Raw genomic sequence first — 25,781 nt, 5'->3', positions numbered from 1 at the left:
CTTTTCTCAACTCCCAGATGTCAAAAAAAAAGATGACAAAAACCTGGCCCTCCACTGAAATGCCTTGGTGGATGGGATAACACGCAGGGCAGAAAAGAGGGGGAGAATACAGATATTGCACGTTCTTCTCCCCATCACAACAGACAGAATCACAAAGCATTTGTACAGTATTTCTTGGTAGGAGTTTCTTGGGTGGGAGAAGGAGTGGAGGGAAGCCACGTGGGGTGTGTGTGTGTGTGTGTGTGTGTGTGTGTGTAATAAAAATCAAGTTTGGCTCTGGTTCTGGAGTTATCACTAAAGGTGTGACAGCCCTTCTGTTCCATCCCCCAACCTCGGGCCTCTACTAAGCAGCCCCAGCTGGCTGATCACTGATTCATCAATACTCAGACAATCTACATGAGACTGGCAGATATTTTGCAATTTGCAGTTTATGTTCCATTTTTTAAAGATCAGTTAAATAATTTTCATAACAAAACCATGACTGGGGTGAGAAGGAGTACATAAGCATATTTTCAGAGGGCTGGATTAAAACCACATGTTGGTCCTGTGAGTAACACTGCAGGCTGGACCTGCTCAAACTCTGCTTCCCTTGGCTGAACCCAGGCAGGCCCCAGGCAGGGGGAGCTGGGCTGGCTCAGGACTCCAGGGGCAGAGGTGCCAGGCACAGCCCATTGGACCCTCCAGGCATACAGCATCCCTCTCCCAGTCAGATCTCTGGGTCCTTGGAGGCCAGGACTGTGGGCAGAATCCCAGACTGCCTGTCTCCTAAGCCACAACCCGGCCAGGCCCCTTGCTCAGCTCCATTGGAGAGCTGTGATTTTCCTTCCATATCAGCAACTTCAAGACAAGAAAGCACTTCTGCCCCTGTCATTTCTGGCCCGGCCAATCTGCAGGCAAGGGAAAACCCAAAGGAATGATAACTAACATTTATTCTGTGTTCACTATGAGCCTGAGACTACCTGAAGAACTTTAGTTCTATTAACTCATTTAATCTGTACGCCAGTCTTACGAGGTAGGTATGAGAATTACTAACCCATTTTACAGATGAGGAAAACAAGGCATAGAGAATTGAGGTGACCAAAAGCTCACAGAGGGCAGCATCATGCCATGAACTCAGGCCATCTGACTCCAGAGCCAGTGACCTCCAGAGCCAGTAGCTGGCTCACTCTGGAAAGGGGCTGCTACCCACAGCCCCTGCTCCAGCCCTGATTTCAAAGGACTGCACTGGGTCTCAGGGGTGGGTCCTGCTCTCAAAGGTTTAGCTCTTTGGGATTGGTCAGTTCATCTATAAAATGAGGCTTGAATGAGATCAATGGCAGGTGGCAGCCTTTTTGCACAGGACAAATTGAGGGAAAATAAAATGTTTTCAGGCTACATTTATTCTTCTTTCAGAATGAAAATAACTTTATTGTGTCTCATGTCCTACTTTATTAAATAGAAGAATATCAGTGAGAAAATGCCACCATTTGACCCACTCAAATCTGGGCATATTTGAGAGGTAATACCAACAGCAGGTTTCTAATAATTAGGTCTAGGGCTTGATCTCAAAACCACACAGGTTTTATGCCTCCTGCTCCTTCCAAAAGAAGATGGTGCCCAAGTTCCTTTCAGCTCAAGACTGTAGTCAGGAAATTGAACATAAGTGACTGGAGAAGTGAATATAGCAGATCTTATTAACAACAGCCACTTACCAAGCATATACCATGTGCAGGCAAGCTCAAAACCCCACAAAGTATGTACTAATATGATGAAATTACAACTACAGAAATTAAGATTTACAGGCTTCCTGACTTCAGACTATACAACAAACGACAGTAATCAAAACAGTACGGTACTGGCACAAAAACAGAAATATGGATTAATGGAACATGACAAAAAGCCCAGAAATAAACCCACGCCATCTATGGTCAATTAATCTATGACAAAGGAGGCAAGGATATACAATGGAGAAAAGACAGTCTCTTCAATAAGTGGTGCTGGGAAGACTGGACAGTTACATGTAAAAGAATGAAATTAGAACATTCTCTAACACCATACACAAAAATAAACTCAAAATAGATTAAAGACTTAAGTGTAAGACTGGATACTATAAAACTCCTAGAGGAAAACATAAGCAGAACACTCTTTGACACAAATTGTGGCAAAATCTTTTTGGATCCATCTCCTAGAGTAATGCAAACAAAAACAAAAATAAACAAATGGGACCTAATTAAACTTAAAAGCTTTTGCACAGCAAAGGAAACCATAAATAAAATAAAAAGACAACCTACAGAATGGGAGAAAATATTCACATATGATGTAACTGACAAGGGATTAATCTCCAAAATATACAAACATCTCATACAGCTCAATATCAAAACAAACAAACAAACAACTCAATCAAAAATCTGGCAGAAGATCTAAACAGACATTTCTCCAAAGAAGGCTATAGATGGCCAAAAAGCACATGACAAGATGGTCAACATTGCTAATTAGCATTAGAGAAATGCAAATCAAAACTCACACTGATCAGAATGACCATCATCAAAAAGTCTACAAATAAAAAATGCTGGAGAGGGCATGGAGAAAAGGGAACCCTCCCACACTGTTTGCAGGAATGTAAATTGGCATAGCCACTATGGAGAACAGTATGGAGGTTCCTTAAAAGACTAAAAGCTACCATATGATCCTGCAATCCCACTTCTGGGCATATAGCTGGAGAACACCATAATTTGAAAAGACACATGCATCCCAGTGTTCACTGCAGCACTATTTACAAGAGCAACCTAAATGTCCATCAACAGAGGAATGGATAAAGAAGATGTGGTATTTGCATACAATGGAATATTACTCAGCCACAAAAAAGAATGAAACAATGCCATTTGCAGCAACATGGATGGGCCTAGAAATTATCATACTAACTAAAGTAAGTCAGACAGAGAAAGACAAATATCATATGATATCACATATGTAGAACCTAAAAAAATGATACAAAACACAAATAGACTCATAGAAAACAAACTTAAGGTTACCAAAGGGAAAAGGGCGGCAGGGGGAGGAATAAATTAGGAGTTTGGAATTAACAGATAACACTACTATATATAAAACAGATAAACAACAAGGAACTATACTTAATATCTTGTAATAACCTATAAGAGAAAAGAATCTGAAATGTATATGTATATATATGAATCTGATATATATGTATCAATATCAACATATATATTGATACATATATATACATATATATATAACTGAATCATTGTGCTCTACACCTGAAACTAAGACAACACTGTAAACAACAATACCTCAATTTAAAAAAACAAAAAATGAAAATCTCTTTTATTACTTCTTTACCCTTCCTTAATCTGCCCAAGTAAATGCTCTCTCTGGCATACCTGAAGTACAGCATTCTGAATACATAAAGGCATTACAGATAATAGGCCTTGGGGGATTTAGGGCAGAGAGGGGGGCTAAAGGTCCATGATGGGGGGTAAACTGAAGTTCTCCTGAGGCTCAGATTCAAATCTCATTTACCCCAAGCAAATGAGTCCATGGCTCTCTGCCCAAGTTCTGCCACTTAGCTTCTGTAGCACAACTTCAGGCACATGGTAATCTGGTGATGTGATGGAAACTTGCTGGTTGAACAATGACAATAACTAGTGCTGGAGATAGAAATGAAAACCAAATGAAATCTCAGATAGTGATGGTTCTCATTCCGAGGGAAGAAAAGAAACAGGGGGGAGAGCCCCAGAAAATACAAGCTTTAAAAACCATGAAGAGAAGAATGTTACATTTCGAGAGAGCAGAAATCTATGATACAAATGAATTCTCCACACCCTCATGAAAATAAGAAAAGCTATTCAAGAAATTGTTTCAGCAAAGGCTTCAGCCAAAATAAAAATTATTTTTCAAAAACAGTCATAGAAATTGAAATTTCAACTCTCTCCACCTACTTTGCTGCATTTTATTTAGGACATAAAAGGCTGTAAGCTGTTTTCAGATTTGGGGATGTAAGAAAGCCTAGAAAGTGGCCCTTGCAAGCATTAGAGTTCTACTGGAAGACACTGGCCATCAGGAGGGAAGCTCTGGCTGGGTAACATCTGAGCGTGGACTCATCATTCACTGGAGTGGTTTCTGTCAGTGGCAACCAAGCTGTTACCTACAGCTGCCTGGAAACCAACATGTGACTAGAGTGCCATGAAGTGGAGGACACTGGGAGAGCTATGTGATGTCAGGCACTTCTGAGACCCTCAGGGCACCAGGGTGGGGATTCAAGGCACCTAGGGCAGGAGGCAGGCAACTTCCTCCAAAGGGACAGTGTAGGGCTGAGGCACGGAAAAGTGTTGCTCCCCAGAAAAATTCTGCTACATCACAATCTTATCTTTTATTCTGAGTACCCCTATAGGCCAGGCACTGGGCCAGGAAACAGGGACACGAGCGTGAAGAAGGCTTAGCTCTGCCCTTAAGCAACTCATGTGAATGATACAATTATTTGCCCTAAACCAGCTGTGGTCACCCCAAAGCCCCCCACAAAACTGGCCTTGCCTACATCCGGCATCTATCTTCCCAAGGTTGAAGGGGTGCAGATGGAAGAGTACGGAAAGCCAGGGAGCACAGCTGGGTGCCACTCCCAAAGGACTCCACCACAGTCAGATAACACCTCACATTTGTTTAGTGTTTTTCACTATATGGCTAGAAGGATGTTGTTTCCAGACATTCTCAAAACAACCCTGGAAGGGAAGAAGGAATTCTCACTATGCCCATTTTACAGATGAAGAAATTGAGGCTCAGAGAGACCTAGTCATTTGTGCGAGGTGGCACACCAACTAGATAGAAGAGCCAGGACTCCAACTCAGGTCTTCAGCCTCCAGAGACCAAGGGCTTTCCGGCACACAAGAGCAGGCCTGGGGATTTGGGAACACATGGGGGAAGGATTAGCTAAGGCCCTCAGATGGTCGTCCAGAAGCATTTCTGACGACATGGGCAAGGGGGGCAGGGCAGGGGGGCAGTGCCAGCAAAAGGCTTTAGAAGACCTGAGAAGTTCCTGCATCTGTCTCTTCGTTACACAAGATGGGAACCTGATACCAGCTGAGACACAGGAGATGATGGGCTTCACCATCCCTCAATGAATACTTACCAAACACCCGCCTCAGAAAGGCAGAATCCTGAAGGACACCCTGGAGGACACACAGGAGCTAGCCGCCACTAATGAGCGTGTCATATAACATCAGTTTCCTCCTCTGAAAAATGGGTATGATAATGGTACTGACCTCAAAGAATTGTGGGGAGAATTCAGTGAATTTTAATGAAGTGCTAAGAACAGGCCACTGCATGTATTTTTATAGTGATTACTCAGCACTGTTATGTAATCCCAGGATTCTTAAATCCCTGTACTAATTTGCAACTCCAGCACCTGCTTTTAGGTTACTATTTTGAGCTTCACTCTCTTCATCTGGAATCGCTGGTAATGGTTACGTCACAGCGCTCTGAGGACTGGTAAGTCGCGGTTGAGAGGAAGGCTCACGGGGAAGTCTTGGGAACGGATGCTAAGATACATCCTCAGAGCCACCATTTGCTCAAATGATGGAAAGAGCAGCCTCTGACTCCAGCTCTGCAAGCCCAGTGCACCAGGCTTCTGTGCATCAGCTGTGGAGCCCCACAGAGGGTTAAATACTCCCGGAGAGAGGCTTGCCAGCAGGAGAGCAGGGCTCGGCCATGAAATGCCTTGAAGACTGGCCCTTGGGAGGGTCAAAACAAAGCTACCCTTGGAATCTGAGCAAGTTTATCAGATGGGCAGTCTGTGGGCTGAGTGGGAAATAAAGGGACCCTGCTGTGGGGGGCATGTGGGGAGCATTTCCTAACAACCATAGGGCATAGAGCTTCTTCCAGCAGGAGGCATGGGGCTCAAGGGGACTAGGGAGGAACGGGGCGGCCATGTCTGGGGGCAGAGATGGAACCATCTTGCAGGCACGGAGATCCTCCTGCTGGAAAACTCCGTGACGTCCGCTGTAGTCAGCACTTTGGAGAACCTCCTGTGCCCACCTCCATGCCAAGTACTTGACTTACAACAGCACGTCTACTCCCTGCAACCTCCCTATAGGGAAGGCATCACTGTTCACATCAGGCATTGAGGAAACTGAGGCACAGGGAGCTCACGTCACATCCTCACAGCCCCATAGCTAAGTGGCAGCAGAGGGAGTCAAAGCTGGGTCTGGCTGACTCCATCAGCGTATGAACTAGAATTCTATCCCTGCTATTGCAGAAGCCTCAAAGAACAAGAGTTGTTTCCTTCCCTGCCACCCTTCTCCAAGAAAGCAAAGCTGGCTTCTTCTGCCACAAGAGAGAATAAAAATCCTTTGCTTTCAAAAGCCAAGGCTTCTAGAAGTAAATGAAGCTGGGCTTTCTGTCTGATGTTGGGTTACCTAGGTGAGGGCTGGCTTGGAGCCAAACAATTCAATTTAGAAAAAGCAATGCTACTGTTCATCTAAAAAAGGTGGATGAACTGAAGAAAACATTCATGTCATTGGAATCAAACACACTAGGTTGTGAACATACAAATTAATGGAAAATAAATTATACCTATTGGTCTTGAATAAATGAATAAATAAATAAATAAATAAATAAAAATGGTGGACGAAACACATGCCATTCCCCTCTGCCTTCCTGAAACCTCATAAAAATGACAGTAAAGGCTCTTAATTTTTCAGTGACAAACCCACAAGGATAAAGAGAACTGGACAGGAGGCAACAGAAGGAAAATTCAGGAAGCTATAAGATAGGTGAGTGAGTGGCAATGGACTTGGCGGACCACGAAGGCTGAATTCTAAACAGGAAGGCGGCAGGGCAACTCACCATGATTTACTCTGCAGAGGCCATCCCCAACATGTCCAGAACTGGTGCCACCAAGTGCATCCAGAGGTAGGGGTGAAGGGGAATCAAAAACAAGAGGACTGCTTGAAAGCCTACTTAAGAAGAAGCTAGCCCTCCAAATCCCTTGTTCCTTGATGCTTGGCCAGATAATGCAACCCTGCACCTGGCTAAAGACTTGGAGAGAGAAAGCCAGGGAATCTATACCAGTGAGCATCTGGCACAACTGAGGGCAGGGAACTACACTGAAAAGAGAAGTTTTAAGAAAGCATTTACACACTGAATGTTGAAATATTGTAGAGGTCCCCCAGGTAGCCAAGAAAATGGTTGAAAATAAGACTCAAGTTTTAGTGAACTTAATTATTTGCAAAACCCTCCCACACACATTCACACATTTGCATTTTGATGTATCAGCCCTGCAATGGCTTGGCTTATCCCCACAGTCATGGAGACCATTTGTTGCTACAGCCATTAAAAGCCAAAGCTTCCACAGCAGTGGCTACTTGAGGTTCTTTAAGCCACCATCAGGCACATCCTGACAGCCTAACCATAGGTGCTATGCCTCTCACCTGCCCCTCCGCCAGCTCCCATGACTAGGGTGTGTGGTACCCAGGAGTACACCTGGAAGCACAGGGAAACTCAGGTCAAGTGGAGCAAACCTTTGATCACTGGGAGAATGAACCCTGTGGATAAATTCAAGTGGTCCCGAACTCAATTTGTGCAGCATCTTGGTAGGGCCACAAGATGCTGTAATCAATTGCACTTAGCAGCAGCCAGCTTAAAAATGGATCCTCTTAACATCCCTCCCTGCTCCTGTGACTGCACTCACTCTGCAACAAAACAATAGCACAGAAGCCTTCTGCCTCAGGCTCAGCTACCGGGAAGCCAGGTGAAGACAAACCAAGACATCCTCATTGTGAAATTTCAGAACCCTGGGGAAAATACGCTACAAGTTTCCAGAGAGAAAGAAAAAAACTGAAACAGATTTTATACAAAGTAATCAATAATCAGAATGGCTTTGGCCTCACTACTGCAACATTGGATTCTAGAGCATAATTGAGCAAATCCTTCAAAATCTGACAGAAAATGATTTCTGGCTTAGAATTTTATACTCAACCAAACCATCAATCCACTGTGAGGGTAAAATAAGAGATGTTTCAGACACACAATGTTTCAGAATGGTCGACTCCTCAGCATCAGATCACTTGGACCAATGCAGCTGTCAACACAAACACAAAGGCAAGCATAAAAATTGCAGCACCTCAGGGTTCCAACTCACAGGAGAGTTAGATTCTGATAGAGCAAACCAGGCAAAAGTGAAGTCCAGATCGAAACTCCCCTGGAAAATCCCTTAAGAAAGAAAGAAATTTATACACGGCCATTTTCTCTGCAGCCTTAGGACAGAGGCTGAGTCTTTTGTCTCAAAGAAAACCACAGAGTTGGGAAATTCCAGTAGCACACTCAGCCGCTGAGACCATCGGTCTTGAGAAACACTTGGACCATCTAACAAGGGATTCTGGGGGAGGAAGTTCTGAACGCAGACCCACCTAGCTCCATCCACATTTAGAAGAAGATTAGCAATAATTAACACCAGATTTCTAATCAGCAGAGTTTCCATGTTGTATCATTTCCGGTAATAAGAAGAATCCAAAAAGGAGAGGAGGGTATATGTGACCTTGAAAAAGGTCAGAGAGCTGCCTCAAGGGCAGCTGGGGGCCCTGAGGAAACACAGCCTCGGGTGGGCAAAAGGGTGCCTGAAGAGGGAGGCAGCAGCCTGCAGGGTAAGAGGAAGAAGTGAGCCTAGGATCCAGCTAGCAGGAAGCCCCTCTAGCCCGCAGAAATTCTTTCTCCAGAGCAAGCCTGACTGCCCTCTCACTGGTCACGTAAATTTTAAAAAGTAACGCTGCCCCAGACACCCCCCAATGCCAGCCCTCTGATTACAACCCCAGGGGCACAACTGTCCCCACCTTCGCCTTTACCTATGTTGCCTCCCAAATTTCTCACGGACGATCCTGGCAAAATCAGGCATTCCTGGAAGTCAGGAGATATAGCCTCCCCCACCCCTTGAATCCCAGCTCTCCTCTTTGAAAGGGATCAAGTCAATTGATGTTTCCCCCATCTGCAGCTTTGAATAAGCAAATGCCACATCCCTGACCGCATACATGCCAGCGGCTGTGACAGCTCACTCAGCACAGACTAATATTTCATAACACCTTGCTCCTCTTCCTCTGCTCTGACCATGCCAAGCCCATTTCAGGCTGGATGTGACCACATGCTGTTTGGATTGAGTTGCATCCAGTGGCAGAAGGAATGATCCCTTATTCTGGACTGTGTATCACCAAGTTCCACCAAGAAAAGGAGCCAGAAGGGTTCTGCTCCTCTCCTCTGTGTCAGGAAGTGGAACTTCACGCGGTACATGCCCCAGGCAGGCTTTCTGAACTAGTCTCCAGTGCCAGAGCCCTGGTTAAACAGAGTTCTGCCAAGGTGAAGATCTGCTGCTGTGTGTTCCCAACACTGGGGCATCTGGGATGTGTATCTGGTGGACACACCAGGGAGGCGCAAAGGTGGAGAAAGGGAAGAGGAGCCCAAGTTTCCTAGGCAGGAAACTGTGGCTGAACTGCATCTCCCTCCTGGGACAGGCATCACTGGGTACCTCACCAGTGCATGATGGTGCCATGGGGTCCAAAAGAATGAGATTTTTCCCTGTCTGCAAGAAAATGTAAAATTTAGTTGGGGAAGTGTGTCCAGGGCAAGACTTTAAAAGACAAAACTAGCAAGGAGGATAAATTAGTCCTTAGTGTCCTCTATGCCCCCTTTCTACCCCCAGATACATCTGAAATGAAATTGTCCATAACCTCAGCCACTTGTTGGATGATTAAGCAGTTCTAGTGTAAGAAGGATAGCGTTTACAAAGTATTCGTTCTTGCTTTCATTCCTGAGACCCTGAGCTGCATCTTATGCATCTATCTGGGAATGATACAGAAGAATGTTACAAAAAGATGCAAAGAGTTAGACCTTTTAACTTCTGACATGCAAAAGTGAATTATGTGGAAATACACGGACTTGTAGATGAGGCTCTTGTCTTGAAAGACAATTTCCTAGAATCCTTCATCTCTCTTTAGCATCAAGGACCAAGCCTGGAGAATCTGGTTAATTTGGCCCAGGGGTCATCAGTTTGAGACCCCTGGTTTACACGCTAAGTTCCTTCTACTTTGGAGATTCTGCAGCTCCCTGTGTTTCCACAGACTCAAAAAAGAACTCGATTGAAGAGCTGTAAACCTAACTCTGGAAGTTATTTTTTAAATACCTAATTACTACTGATTTGCTATAAGGGAACGTGAAACCATCTGAAGTCACATTGGTCTCACAGGACCCCTAGGAGCACATAGCCCAAGCCTGACCTCACAGGGCCAGCTGATAAGGGGGAGTAACTCATGGTCCTCAAAGTAGAAGCTGGATGACTCCTGTGGTAAACTGAATAAGGGCTCCCAAAGACATCCAGGACCTAATCCCTGGGACCTGTAAAAGTTAGTTTATGTGCAAAAAGGGACTTTGCAGCTGTGATTAAATTAAGGATCTTGAGGTGGGGAGATTATCCTGGATTAGTTGGGTGAGTCCTAAATGTAATGACAAGTGTCTTTATAAGAGGGAGGCAAAAGAAGACTTGACTACAGAAGAGGAAAAGGCAGTGTGAAGCAGAGATTGGAGCAATGCCATCTGAAGACAGAGGATGGGGCCACAAGCCAAGGAATACAGGTGGCTACTAGAAGCTGGACAAGACAAGGAAAAGGATTCTACACTAGAGCCTCTAGAAGGAACCAGCCCCACTGACACCTTAACCTCAGCCCAATAAAACCGATTTCAGACTTCTGACCAGAACTGTAAGAGAACAGATTTGTGCTGTTTTAGCCCATGAAGTCGATGGTAATTTATGACAGCAGCAAGGGGAAACTAATACAGTCCCTACCCTGACTGCTGCAGGGATGGGCCATACGGCCTCCTTTAAGATGTCTTCCCACCCAGGAGCACAGCTACCAGGTCTCCACCCCAGGGCAGAGTGACCTACTTGTCATCAGAAAGACAAACAGGGGGACTTCCCTGATGGGGAAGAACCCGTCCTGCAATGCAGGGGACTTGGGTTCCATCCCTAGTTGGAGAACTAAGATCTCACATGCCGTGGGGCAACTAAGCCTGCGTGCCACAACTACTGAGTCTGCGTGCCCCAACTAGAGAAGAGAGAAGCCCATGCATCACAGAGAGGAGCCTGTTAAATTAATTAATTAATTAATTAATTATTTTTTTAAAAAAAGAAAGACAAACAGCCTTTTGGGGTTTGTGCACACTGTCCAGGGAGCCCACAGCCCTCAGGCTTAGTGAGGACGGCCCACAGCCCATGGGCATAGGCTGAGCAAGAGACTGAACACCCACATCCAAATGATCCCAGGGTCCCACTGACCTCAGGACCAACCCCCAGGGCAAATCTGCTCACCTCAACCTTCCCCCAGTCCCCAGGCTGTTTGGCAAGCTTCATCTCTTGGGTCAGAGAGATGCAGCAGCTCACCAGGCTCACCTACCACCACCAGCCCCTTAATGACACATAGGTTCAGAGCCTGGATGCTGAGCCCAGCTCCACTGCATCCTGGCTGTGTGAACTTGGGCCTCCATCTCCTCATCTGTACCATGGCGATGAGAATGCCACCTCCCTCATAGAGTGGACCATTCACGAGCTCATTGAGCTATTCCTGAGCCAAGCACTGCTCCAGGCAGAAGTGAAACATCATGAACAAAACAGACAAAAGTCACTCCCCTTCTTATGATGGTGACATTCTGGTGGGGAAAAAATATGACTTGTCACTCATAAAAATAAGATCACTCCACTAAGTACTGTGAAACATATGAGCTGTTGTAGGTAAAACATTCGAAACAGAACCTGAAATGTAGTTATGTTTACTCGTAACTGATCACCATTTTCCAGAAGGACCCACGGGGCTACCTCCATGGCAGGGTTCCTGGAACCTGCGTTCAGAACACATGCCCATCAGGTGGGTGTGTGAACCCTCTGCGTGCTCCGAGATGGGAGGGGGCTGAACGACGTGTCCTTTATCTCCCCCTCCCTGCCGGCTGGTTGCTCTGCTCCAATCTCCATGTTGATTGTATGTCGGGGCTTTTCCAGCCCTGCTGGCTGCCCCAAGAGCCCTCTGCATACCCATAGCTGAATTACCATTTTGTTCCAGCTGACAAGCACGCTAGTGTGGGAACACCACAGGCCACATGGAATGTTGGAGACCCTGTCATTTGTTGGAGATTTTCTCTGACTGCCTTGGTATTAACAGCCATACATTTTGCTCTCAGGCCTGGGAGTGGGGATTGAGGCTGAAAAACTAAAGCAAGTTTCTCTCTGGGCCATTCTGTTCCAGCCTTCCAGAGATTTCTACACTCTGGCTGCTCAGATGCCAGGACACGGCCCCAGAGAAGAGTGGGAGGGGGGCAGGTCTGTGTCCTACATACACACTTCCCCCAATTCCAACCAAACCCGTGGCAGCACAGGGCTGAGCCAGTTAGGGACACCAAGGGGAAAACCCACCTCACTCTTTGCCTTAAAGCCATCCCAGTCATAGGAGGTCATATGGACTTCTCCAGAATAAGGCCTAGAGGAGAGTTTGTAAACTGGGATCCTTGGTGTTTTGTTTGGCCTAAACTGTTTTAAATAAATTTGAGCCAATGTTTAAAAACAAGGATATTTCCCATAAAAATCCAGATTTCCAGCTGCTTCTGAAAGGCAGAAAGTTCCAGCCACAACTTAGGCCCACGTTCTCACGCGGCTGGAGGCGAGTATGGCTCCCTCTCTCAATGATGTGCTCTCTGCCGTTCACCACAGGCTCCACCACTCCCTATTGTCTATCTCCCAAGAGAAGGAAGGACAGTTGCCTTTGGAATCTCATTTGCTTTATTGTTTTTCATAGAAGATAAACACTTCTCTGACCACAGCTCAATACAACTCAAGAAAACAAAACATAGATTGGTCTTTTCTTCATTACACCCATCCCACTTCTTTCACTTATGCCAGCAGCTTGGGCTCTATCAGCACTTCGGTTTATACTTCTTGGTCCAGAGCCACACTGTCCAATACGAGAGCCAGGAACCACATGTGACTATTTACATTAAATTAATTAAAATTAAAAATTTTCATTCCTGGTTGCACTAACCACATTCCAAGTATTCAACAGTCCTGGAAGTAGTGGCCACCGTGGTGGACAGAGCAGAGTAGAACATTTCCATCATCTCGGAAAGTCACACTGGACTGGACTCTGGAGAGATTTAAATATAAGATGCAGAGGCTGCCATCCAATGAAGACGCTTGTTGAGTTCTACATCTGTGCCGCACTGAGTGCTCTGGGAGGGCTGTTGCCTTCCAGGGGTTCACTATCTAACCAGGGAGAAAGCCATAGCCAGAGACAAGAGATGACAGGAAGTACCCCTCGGTGTCACAGAGAAGGGGAGCAGGTCTGTGTTTTCATGATACAAAGAAAATGCTCTGCTTGGGCATCGCACGCTCTCTCAGCCCAGTCCAGGCAATCTCCTCGGAGGCTTCCAGAGACAGGGACTCTCTCAGCCCCCTCACGGAGATAATGCTTTGATGTCTGGCATAAGTTTTAGAGGCTCCCCAAGCAAAGCACACAAGGAGAATCAAGTTGGGCTTCAGACTCATGTGCCCTAGAGCCTTTGTGCCACAACTACTGAGTGCTTGCGCCACAACTACTGAAGCCCATGTGCTTTAGGGGCCATGAGCCACAACTACTGAGCCCACGTGCTACAACTACTGAAGCCCGCCAACCTAGAGACTGTGCTCTGGAACAAGAGAAGCCACCACACTGAGAAACCCACCCATGCACCACAAGGAAGAGTTGCACCCGCTGACTGCAACTAGAGAAAGCCCACGCACAGCAACGAAGACCCAACACAGCCAAAAATAATAATGATAAATAAATTGTTTTTAAAAATAACAAAAATTAAAAAAAAAAAGTTGGGCTTCAGAGCTCACCCTCTGTGTCAGGACATCTCCCCCCAGCACTGGCCTTCCCCATCCCCACACACTTACCCACTCTGACACAACCCACTGCCTGTGTCTCCTGCCCTCAGTGCCCTCAAGGCTGTCCTCTGTCCTCTCCCCGAATCCAGATCTCGCCCACTCCCAGGGTTCCTAATCCAGCCCCTGCCCTTCCCTCTCCTACGTCTAAGCAAGACACTCCTGGGACCCAGACCCTCAGGGCAACGCCCTACACAAGATACTAATTTCCAAGAATATTTACTTTCAACAGAACATTTCCATAGATGCTACCAAAACAAAACAGCTGGGTCTAAGTGTGAGAATGTTCAGGCTGACTGAGTGGAAAGAGACTCAGATTTGTGGCTGTAGGGCCCACCTTAAAGTCCTTCATATTTATGAACTGCACAACTCAGCAACTATAGCATCATTGATCTCTAAGTTCCTTTATTTCTTGCTCTCTAAAATGGATCTAATGAAAAAATAAAATAAGATAAAATAGATCTAATGATACCAGCCTTAACATATGAAGAATTAAAGATTGGATGAGATAATGGATAAGAAAGCTACAAAGCTCAATACAAATACTTATTATTATTAGTTCTAAGGGGGAATGATCTTCCCACAGCCAGCACAGAGGCCAGCACTCACTAGAAGTTTGTTGAAGATGATTTTTTAATGACCCTGGAGTAGAAGCTGAGGGAAGACATTTTAGATAAAGGGGACTCTTGGCATATTCCAAGATCAGATCATACAGATGAACATCTACACAGAAGCAGGGCTTCTGAATCATTTTAGTGCCAAAGACTACTTCAGCCACCTGGTGAAGCCATGGCTATTTCTCAGGATGTTTTTAAAAAAAAATTTTTAATGTATAAATAAAAGGCATAGGGTTACAAAGGCAATCAATTATATTGAAGTACAGTCATCAAAATATTCCAAAAAACAAATTTGTGATATAATGATACATGTGCTCCTTTATTAACACATTAAATAATGAGATCTATCAGCACATCTAATAACGAATACACTTTCAAAGCAGTAAGGAATAAAGACTATATTTCAAAGGACCTGCTTCCACTCTCATGATGTAAATCTCTGTGATTCTTCTCGGTGACAAAGTCACAGGTTCTGCTAACACTATTGTGGTTAGTGCCTGCATTCTTACTGAAGAAATGCTGAATTTCAGTTAGAGATTAAGTTAGAGATAAAGATGGAACTTTCCTTCATCCAAGTTTATTTTAGGGCTCCTCTGGATTCTAGGTATGGGCCCCAGTCAAGATTCCTTGAACTGGTACCATTGGATTCTGCCTTTCTCTAGTTCACCGTTATAGGGTTAGAGCCACATGGCTGATATAAAGGCAGGCCTGAGGCAGGAGATAGATGGGCTCCCGGCTAGGCATTTACAATTGGCCTCCTGTTCACACCTCCTGGGGTAAGAAGAAGATGAGCTCCAGGCAGGACATTCATTACCAGCTCCCTGTTTACATTTCCTGAGGCAAGAGACAACCAGGCACCAGACTACACATTTATGACTGGACTCCTGTCTATATTTCAATATCTGCACTTTGATATAAGAAACAGCAATAGGAATAGGGTAAAAAACCGGACATTGGACACTTCTATGTCCGGGACAGAGGGGGGTTAAACCCTATCAAAAGATCAAGAGGTCATACACTCCCCATCCTTGGGACAAAGGAGACATCACACATGTGCAGAAAGGCTCCTTGGGGGTCAAAAAGGAGAGGACACCACCCCGTAATATGCGATGCTAAGGCTGTCCCTTAGGTCCCCGGGCTGAAATCCATCTTGGGAAAAAGTTGTGCGTGCACGCTGGGAAGGGTCCTAGGGCAGGTCTAGCCTCTAGCCCCTGCTGATCTGGAGGCGAGGATGCCTGGTTTTCATCCAGGCTACCCAGGTTCAATTCCTGGGCAGGGAATTAAGATCTTGCTTCACGCCACCGCTCACTGCTGTCTCTCCCAGATCAGGCCCTTTATAGCACATATTCCTCCTATGCCCCCACTCCAGAACCCCTTCTGCATGGGAGCTAGGGTCTAAGGATACCAACCAACTCCCGCTCCCCTGATGCACCGAAGGATCCTACTAGCAGTCCCAGTGGCCCAGGCCTTGCTGCATCTGCAGCCCTACCTGTTGTCTAGGGACGAGGCGATCACAGCTCTAACACCATTAACCGAGCACTTACTATGTGCCGAGGACTACTATATGAGGCGCTTTATGCTCTTCATAGCACCAAACACACAACCCCACAAGGAGGCAGTGTTATCTTAGGGGAAACTGCGGCTGAGAGGTTCAAGGTTCACTGACTTGCCCCAGGCGGTAAGCAGGTTTGAATTCAGTTCTGACCACAAATCATCTCTGAAATCTTCATGCTTTAAAACCATACCAAGTAAGGTATTGTGACAATTACAGTTTAAGCACAGTCATCCTGGGCCACTGCCTGGGAGATGGGTGAGTGTGAACAAGGACCAGGAGCCTTTCCTGACACCCAGAGAAGCGACTAAACAGGGTAGCGTTGCCCAGCCATCCCCACGCCCTCCCCAAAGGGAAATGAGGGGATTTTAACTAGAGTTTCAAGACAGAATGTTCTGAAAGGAAGGAATACAATAGCATCTTTGTAGTTGCAGCAGGATCTCTAGGGCATCAGGAGAAGCGGGGAGAGCAGCGGGGATGAGGGTGAGACAGAACTGTACGAGCCGACTCGGACCAGGGCCTGCAGACTGTGGCCGGGTGTGTGGGGAGGCTGGGAGGCAGTGCTGTCCAGGAGGCCACCGCTGCCGGTGGCCAGTGCCCCAGCCGGGATCCAGGTCCCCCAACAGGTACACACTGAGCTTCTGTGTGAACAGACAACAGAGCCACTCTGTCCTGGAGAAAGAGGCCTGTGTGTCCCACCCACCCCCCTCCCAGCACAGGGATGGACATCCAAACGGCCCATTCACTGGCCATCCCAGCCTCCAGCCCTCATACTGGCCAGCAGCCCCCACCTCCACTGGGCCCAGGCACCCCAGGCAGCACGACCCACAGCCCTCACCCCAGCCTGGGCACAGTGTAAGTCTGCTACTCCTCCCCTGTCTTCCTTCCACCTGGCTGGAAACTATCACGTTATCCTTGGGGCTAGAGTTTCTTCATTTCCTTTGGAGAGAAAAGGATTCCAGAGTTCGAAGATCCTGTACTTTCTGAAATTTTGACCCTCTAAGGTTACAGGTTTGACTGTATGTGGGTCTTCCCCTCCCACCTCAAATAAGGCCTCAAGCATTTAAAAGTACTAAGGCAGGGACTTCCCTGGTGGTCCAGTGGCTAAGCCTCTGCACTCCCAATGCAGGGGCCTGGGTTCAATCCCTGGTCGGGGAACTAGATGCCACATGCCGCAACTAAGAATTCACATGCTGCAAGTAAAGATCCCACATGCCACAACTAAAAGATCCTGCATCCGGCAACGAAAATCCCGCAGGCCGCCCCTAAGGCCCGGCACAGCCAAATAAATAAATAAAATATTTTTTTAAAGTAATAAAAGTAGTAAAGCAATGTTTTAAATCATGGCCAGAACGAAGAGGAAAGACATGGCCTCTGCCTTTAGTTTACAGTCCAGATGGGAACATGACCATACACAACACTGGCCCACTAAGTACTTAGGTTGTAGGAATTATCGAGGGAGGCATACGCTGCCCGTGTGTGTATATGAAGGAAACCTGGGATGGAGGAGTGGATTCACATGGATAATCTCCTTTTAGGAAACGTGGAGACTGAGATATGAGACAGAATGTCTTAAGAATTCTCCGCTGCCTAGCACATTGGAAGGCAGCTGATAGCATTGGGGCAAAACCAGTCTGGAGAGAGGCAAGGCCAGCCGCTGGACAAGCCAGGTTCGTTCTGCTGATAAAGCTCCCTGGCAGGAGCACAGGGCAGACACAGGGACACAGGAAGCGCAGAGAGGCAGCGGCAGTCAGCCCTCGGCAGCCTGGCCAGCGGAAAGCATCCCTGCTCTGCCAGAGGGCAGCACGCTGCCGAAACCCAGCCCAGAGCACTGTGCCCAGAGCAGCCCCCGACCCTGTGTCCCCTGACTAGCATGCCCAGACTTCGAGGGGCACCTGTGGGCTCCACGCAGGTGCCAAGGGGTGAAAGGGCCTCCCCAGGGCCATCCTTTTTGCCTCTGAGCCTCAGTCTACTCATCTCCCATCCATACATCTCCAGCTCCCACTCTCCCGTTTTCTCTCCCTTTCTCTCTTCTAGCCCTGACCCCTCTGCTGTCTCTGCCAGTTCTTTGGCTGATGGCATTTCTGTAAAAACCCCTACCCGACTTGGCTTCTAAACACGGAACCACGAACCTGCTGCCCAAGCCAAGATAGAAGGATTTGAATTCTCCAGATAGTTCTGGAAGAAGCTGTTTGCTCATTGCGAGCAAATACCCTCAAAAGCCAAACAAAAACTGCCCGCAAGTAAACAGCATGTGACACAGCCCCTTCCTGTGGCCACTTAGCAGAAACCCAAGCCCAAGCCCGTGGCAGGCGGGGAAGACGGGCCAGGAGAGATGGAGCGGCCGCAGCCCTGCCCACCCTCCAGCAGGGCCCGGGGACCAGGAGGAAGGGGCCGTGTGGCTGTGCTGGCTGGCAGAGGGCCCCAGGGGCTGCGGGCAAGGTGGCTGGGGTGGCACAAATAACGCTGTACTCATTTATTACTGCAGTTATCTCTATCCTATTTTCATGATTATAATGGCAAAACCAATTCAGAGGATTAAGGAGAAATGCCTAACACTTTACCATGGCTCTTAAGAATATAGCATAGTGATCTATTTTATAGAGCTGAAATGATTAGTATCGTTTTTAAATAAGTGCCTTCTGTATTGTGGTTACCTCTAAGTGTGACTATTTAAAGGACCCCATAAGATAAATAAAATAAAGATGAAGAGAGAAAGGCACTTAAGCCTGTGTACCCAGATGCTTGAGGGAGAAATGGAAGTCACTCTTGACTTGCCCTCAGGTTGCCAAGGGTTGGGGTTCCCCTGCCCAAATATCCCCCACACCTGCTCCCTCTGGCCAGCCCCAGGGCCATTCCTCCCTCCGGTTCACTGGAATCACGATCATTCCCCAGACACTCCCCACTCCACACACCCCCTGCAGTCTCCCCTCCCTTGGAAACTGCTCTCTAAAATGCAAACACCATCCCACCTCTCCTAGCTCAAAAAGTCCTTCCATTGCCCCCTCGGGTCTCAGGATAATGACACAATTCCCCTGCTGGCTGGGAAACCAGTCATGCACCATTTCCAGGCTCTGCCTCCAGCCCCAGTTCCAGAAGGTTTCTCCCAACTCCCTCCCAGCCAACTCTCACAGCTCACCTTTGCCTTTAGGGCTTTGTTCACGCTGTTCCTTCTGCTAGACTGCTTTTCCCTCTTCTTCTTGTTATATTATTTTTTAACTTTTTTTTTTCAGTAAAACTAAAATTTTTATTTACAGTTCTATGAGTTTTAACATGTGCATAGAACCACCACCACAATCAGGACATAACAGTTGCATCACTCCAAAAACCTCCCTCAAGAATTCCAAAGCCCTGATGAACCCAGTGGCAGGGCAGGAATAAAGATGCAGACCTAAAGAACAGACTTGAAGACACAGTGGGGGAAGGGGAAGCTGGGACAAAGTGAGAGAGTAGCAGTGACATATATACACTACCAAATGTAAAATAGATAGCTAGTGGGAAGCTGCTGCATAGCATAGGGAGATAAGCTCGGTTCTTTGTGGCGACCTAGAGGGGTGGGGTAGGGAGGGTAAGAGGGAGGGGATATGGGGATATATGTGTACATATAGCTGATTCACTTTGCTGTACAGCAGAAACTAACACAACATTGTAAAGAGAAAAATAAAGTGAATGAAGCTGGTTAAAAAAATAATAAATATTAAAATAAATAAAAATTATTAAAACATTAAAAAAAAAGAATTCCAAAGCCACAGGGAGCAAGACTCAGGCCCTGGTCAAAGGAGACCCGTGTTCGTTCAGAACCAGCCAAGGCCTGGACAGCAGCAGAGGCCCCTGCTATTTCCTCACCCTCCACATCCCCCTCTCCCCGCCTTTCACTCTTACCCCCTTCACCCCTGAGCTCACCAGCGGCTATCTTAAAGCACCTCCTGGCTCCCCTCAGTAAGCCGCTCTGGAGCCCCCAGGCCACTTCCAAGAATATGTGCACACGGTGAGGGGGACACACAGAGAAGGGCAGCCTAGGGGTCACCCACAAACCCTTGCTCTCAGGCCAGGTGGCCCATTAGACGCAGGCCTATGTAGACACATTCAGACAATACAGGGATTGCACCCTGAATGCCCCAGCTGCTAACACTTCAGCAGTCACATCAAAAAAACAATCCAAGCAAAGACAGCCCAGGTGGCTCAGGCACCCAGGCCTCAAGGAAACCGGAAGCAGTCTGCTTCTGTGTCAGAAGAAGTAGAAAGGTAGGGATGGAGGGCTAGCCTCCCAGGCCTCTTCTTTGAGGCCCATCTGAAGCACCCGTCTCTCCCTGGCCCCCGAAACTGCTAAGGACCACATTTCTTTGTGAGGCCTATTCCCCACCCCCGCCCCCACCCTACCCCTTCCAACCCACTGTTTTTGGACCAACTCCTGCCTGGTCTGGTTGGGGCCCGCGGATTATTTAAACCCCTCTGCTCCCGTAGCCAGCCCCACAGAGCCTGGCTTGTGTATGCAGCAGGAGCTGCTCGGTGAGGGAGGTGCCCAAGAGAGGGTATCAAATTCCCCGCAGGCTCCAAGCGCTGGAAGTCCTGATTCCCCCTTCTGATTTCAAAACTGGTTTAACCTCTTCTCTTCTCTGGCTGAGCCTGAGACCTTCTGCCAGGGCAGATGGGTGATTTGTCGGGGCACCCCAGCATTAGATCTCAGGGGCTGCGGCCGAGTGGGGCTGCCTTCTCACCCAGCCAGCGTTCAGCAAGGAGGCCCAGGGTACACAGAGGGCAAACATCTCCTACGGGCTGGGTATTTCCTGCCTGGCAAGAAGAGAAATCTGAAGGAGCAAGGAAACTATTTTAGGTTAGAATCTGTCTACACTTGATCCACACTTAGAGAAGAGTCCCAGAAGCACCCCCAAGTCAGGTATTGAGTGAAATACATCAATGACTACTTTACTATTTGTTTTAGGTCCTGACAAAAAGAAAACCTATTTTTGTGGGTTCTCTGTAAAACCCCCATTCTTATAGCACCTTTACGGGACCAAGTACTTTCACCTCTGAGATTCCTTTTGCTCCTCATAGCAACCCATTAGTATAAGCCCATTTTACAGAGGCCTGGGGTTCAGAGCACTGGAGTGCTTACTCAAAGCCGCACAGGAGCTCTACTGGCACAAACCTCATTCTGATTTCAAACCCTATGCCTTTTCTCCACACTCCAAGCTGCACCAAAGCCCTCAGGTATATGAAGAAGCCACAGTGTCTGATGGGCCCTGCATGGTTGGGGTGGAGGAGTGAAGAACCAGGAGACCTGAGCTCCAGCCCAGCTCTGAGTGACCTTAGCAGGTCACACCCCTTCTCTGGCCTTAGCCCCTTCACCTAGAGATTCCCCTCTGAGTCTTAACTTCCAGGGACTTGACCTCTTGGTTCTTCCAAGGAGAAGTGACCCATGTGTGGGCTCTCCTGGGACCCCCTTCTCTCCACAGCCTGCCTGATGATATGCTCATAGTAGAGTGAAGACAGACAAGAGGAAACTCCTCCCACACCCACACTCTGGGCCCCCAAGGGTGGCTGCAGTAAATTTTTTGATGAAGAGGCTGAAGCAATTGGGTCTTGTGAGCTTGCCTGATTTCCACTGCACCAGGCACTCAGGTCCCCATTTCCACAGATGATCAGAAGCTGTCCCCATGCCACTGAAAACAGCCCCAAAGTGGAAATGACCTGAAGTCCACAAGCTGGGAGCTGATTATCAAAATCATGGTATTGAGCATTGAAAGTACAATGACGAAGATCTTTTTAGAGATGTACACTTGGAGACTTGCTCTGATAAAGAGAGAAGTAAAACAAATCAGACTGCAAAACTGCATGTTTGGTGTACAACTCTTTAAAATAATACTCAAAGAGAGCAGAAGATACACCAAAATGATAACCATGGTTCCCTGTAGACGTTGTCAGTATGGCTGTTACATAAAATATATTTCATATATATATTTTTATCATATATATTTTTTATCCCCCCAAGGACCAGGAAGAAAACTTTTTTTTAAGTTGGCAGTAACAGTCTTAACTTCCTCTATCAACATTTTTCATCCAAGTTCTAAGTCTTCAGCATACTTCGAGTCTCCCACCGTAATCGTAAGGAAAGGGGCAGGTGTCCCACTCTTAGCTTTAGAAATACACACACCCTGGCAGATACTCACAGCCCCTTCATGATGATCAAAAATGCCCTCCCAGGTCCCGAAGCTCAGTGTTCACTTTTGCAAAAAAGACATTTAGGAATTCCAGACTTCACCTTTATATTTCTAACCCACGCTTTCCCATCTTACGTACCTTGGATCAGTAACATGATGGTGTTAAGGAATTACTGAATATTCAGACAAGTTGGGGGGGGGGGGTCACATCTCAGCTTTAATGAATTAAAAGAAGTTCCTCTATGGAAAGACCCTCCACAAGGGGCATATAACATATATCATTTCCCAGCTAAAGCTCATCGAAGCCTTCTATTTTAGGACTATCTCAAAGAGGAGCCGCGCACCAGATGCAGGGACACCTGGCTCAGCACAGTTCCTACCCCCTCAGCCCTCTAACCCTGGGCACCTCACTCCTGGCTGCACACTGGGATCATCTAGAGGGACTTCGTGTTTAAAAATTTCTTGGTCTGGGTCCCACCTTGGATTTGGTCTAGGGAGCAGTGAGAGTCAGTGCTGAGAACCACTTTTCCCTCACACCCTCTTAGCTACCCATGTGAAGAAGAGGTCAACACCAGGGCTGGGCTCCAACCTCAGAGTTATTCAGGCATCACCCACTTTCAGAGCTAAATGGCACCTCAAAAGGCATCTAGTTCAACCTCTCATTTTACAGAGGAAGAAACTGAGGCCCCCAAGGGCTCCTGGTCTCCTGCCTCCTCCTATATTGGCTCCTGCCAATGCTGGGCTGCCCTCAGGCCCCCAGGCCCCTGGACCACAAGATCCTCCATTCAGAAGGAGAAGCAAAGGAAGCCTTCAGATCTCCAAGGCCATTTTGCTGCCAGAGGTTGCCCATCAGGACCCTCTCTCTGGCAAGCGGACCGAGACACAGTGAAATCCTGACTCAGGTCCTCTCCCTAACACACCCCAGAGCTGAGGATGAGAAGCCAGAAGCCCACTGGCTCACAGGAACAGGAAGCCCACCCTGGCAGTGGAGCAACCACATCATCATGGTGCCCAGAGGCTGCCCAAGCAGAAGGCAGGTGTCTTCTCCCTCCTGCACCAGCCTCCACTGCAGGAAGCCTGAGACACTCTTCCGTGAAAAGGAGACTCCTGTCGACAGCAGTAATGGCCCTGAGTGGGTGACCTTAGCCCCTACTCTCTTCTGGAAACACTCTGGTCCCTGAACAGGGAATTTTGTTGTAAAAAATCTCCACACTTTTCACATCCTGTACCTCTGGTCACTCCCCTTTTCCAACCTTAAGATTCCATTATTAATTTCTCTTTAGCAGCTTTGAGGGGAAAAAAAAAAACCTCTGAGGATTGGGGAGTTGTTATGCAGGGGTAAAGTGAAATACACACACCCCCTAGCCTCACAGGTCCCCTTCCTTGAGCTCCCAGCTCCGGGTGACCAGCCCTCTGCCTCTGGTGCTGACACTGCCAGGACACCCTGGCACACAGGGAGCTGTCCTCCCAGAGACTATCCATGCTACAGGGGAATCACTGGGTGCCTTCTCAACGCCAGGCCCACAGGTAAAATCCTTGAGAAGTATCTCCACTGAGCTCCAATCTTCCTTCTGTGGGCTTCGGGTGGGAGGGGGAGAGCTGTCCATAGCAGCAGACAGGGGAGCCCCTCTGTGTTCCTTCAGAGTTGAAACTCATCCTAGCAGCTGACAACCCCGGGGCCCCGGCCCCTGAGAAGGACAGTGAACTGCAGGAAGGGGTTGGGGTGGCAGCTGCAGGTAGCTTCTACCTGGAAGCAGAGCTGATCAGCAGCCAGAGGTGAGGGAAGCCCCTTTCCTGAGGCTGCACCTGTGCTTTACCTAAGCTGTCTGGATCACATTCTCAAAGGGTCTATTTTTCCTGCTTGCTGGTGTTTATGAGTTTTATCAATGGAAGGGTCACTGTTCACAAGGTCCCTGGCTTCATGAATGGTGCCCCAGGCCATCCAGCTCTCCCACACCTGCCCTGTGGTCCCAGGAGGTGGAGGGAGGTGGGGCACTGGGAGACAGGCACTTGAACTTTATCAGGGCCAATTTAATTCTATGGTAATAAGTGTAAGGCATTACTTCTCAGTAGTAAAACATGGCTAAGATAGAAGCTAATACAGAAGTCACATGCATTTTTCTGAGGAATACAGTGCCTTCAGAGGCATCGACCGTCAGAGGCTGCCTTGGGTGTCCCATGAGATCCTCTCCCCTCTCTGCCCTGCGGATCGGATGGAGTTTGCGCAGCGCTGCCGGAGGGTACAGTGCAGCCAGAGTGTGCAGGTCCAAAAGGAAAGCCGCCTTGTTACGGTCCACCCCGCCAAGGCAAGCAGAAAAGCCGACTGCCCGCGTCCTGAGTCCCCGCCCTCCCGCAATTTTCGGCCCCAGGAGGCCGCGCAGGCTCCGCGCGCCCAGAGCGGGTGCGCTGCCAGCGGCCACCTGTCTGGGTGCCCACCCCACAGGCGCGTCCTCTCCCGAGATTCCTACCATGTCCCCCGCGGTGGCTGGACCGGCTCCTCGGCGCACTCAGCCTGCCCGCCGGCTCATCCCGCCGCCCCGGCCCGCCCCTGGTACCGTGACTCCCCGGGCTTCCCTGGCCGCGGGTTCCAGACCGAGGGGCCACAGCCTTCCAGCGGCCAACTTCGGGGCGGGCGATGCGCGGAGGGATGCTCTGCGGTAGGCTTGGTAGAGGAGGTCTAGGCGAATGCACACGCGGGATCTGTGGAGCTGCGAGGATCTGTCGTTCTGCGGGACACCTTCCCGCAGCCTCGAGCCTCCTCGATCAGCTAGGGAGGTTCGCAGAGTTTGCAAAGTCCTGGCCTCGCGTCCCGGCCCGGCCTCCCAACTTCCACGAAAGCGCGGGAGGGGGGAGCTCCTTTCACAATAAAAGCCCTGCCCTGGGCTGGAGCAGCCGCAGCCGCCTGGAGCAGGGGCCCAGGTGCCAGGAAGGAATGGGCCCCGCCCGCCGGGCTGCTGGGTGATGCGCTGTGGCTGGGCGCCGGGGGGGCGCCGCGCAAGGCCCAGGGGCATCGCCTCAATCTCAACTCCAAGGGGTGCGGTGCTCTCTGAGCCTGCGGCAACCCGGGGGGTTCCTGCGGGGGGTCACTCGAACTATCGCTTTCCCCTGCAAAGCCTCAGAAAGACAAATTTACTGGCATCTCATAGCCTCTTTTGGGCCCAGTCCGCAAGCGCGATTTGGAAGGAAACACGAAAGGAGAATCCTCTGACCACTTAAGGTCGTCAACCATGAGCAGTTTTTCTCCTTGAGAACTAATCAATGTTTAAGTCGCTGCAGTAAGCCCCTGATACCGACCTCTCTGCTAAGGATGTGCACATAGTGCCTTGTGTCCCCTGGGTCATCTACGGTGGGCTGTGGCACAGTCCAGGTAGGACCTAAGGGTCTGTATGCTCCTCATTGGAGAGAAGACTAGGCTTGGAGTCCATACTCCTAGAATGGGGGACTGGTGCCTCTGTTAACAACTGAGTGACCTTCTACCAGTGCCTGGACCTCTTTGAGACCAGTATCCCCAAGCA

General features: G+C 48.3%; 1 protein-coding gene across 2 annotated transcripts in view; it reads right to left on the bottom strand.

Moving 5' to 3' along the window:
• Positions 1 to 25,029, bottom strand: part of GASK1A (golgi associated kinase 1A) — a 51,250-nt gene extending 26,221 nt beyond the window's left edge. For both annotated transcript variants that reach the window (XM_057706859.1, XM_057706861.1), the window contains exon 1: positions 24,735 to 25,029. Coding sequence is in view for 1 of the 2 variants with exons in the window: in XM_057706861.1 (XP_057562844.1) it covers positions 24,735 to 24,737 (3 nt within the window). In the remaining variant the exon portion in view is untranslated. The remainder of the gene's footprint in view (positions 1 to 24,734) is intronic.
• Positions 25,030 to 25,781: the final 752 nt, after the last annotated feature.

The sequence above is a fragment of the Hippopotamus amphibius genome, chromosome 13 (genome assembly GCF_030028045.1).
Source record: "Hippopotamus amphibius kiboko isolate mHipAmp2 chromosome 13, mHipAmp2.hap2, whole genome shotgun sequence".
NCBI classification, from domain to species: domain Eukaryota; kingdom Metazoa; phylum Chordata; class Mammalia; order Artiodactyla; family Hippopotamidae; genus Hippopotamus; species Hippopotamus amphibius.
The sequence above is the reverse complement of the archived record's forward strand: the minus strand, read 5'-3'. Positions and strand labels throughout refer to the sequence as shown.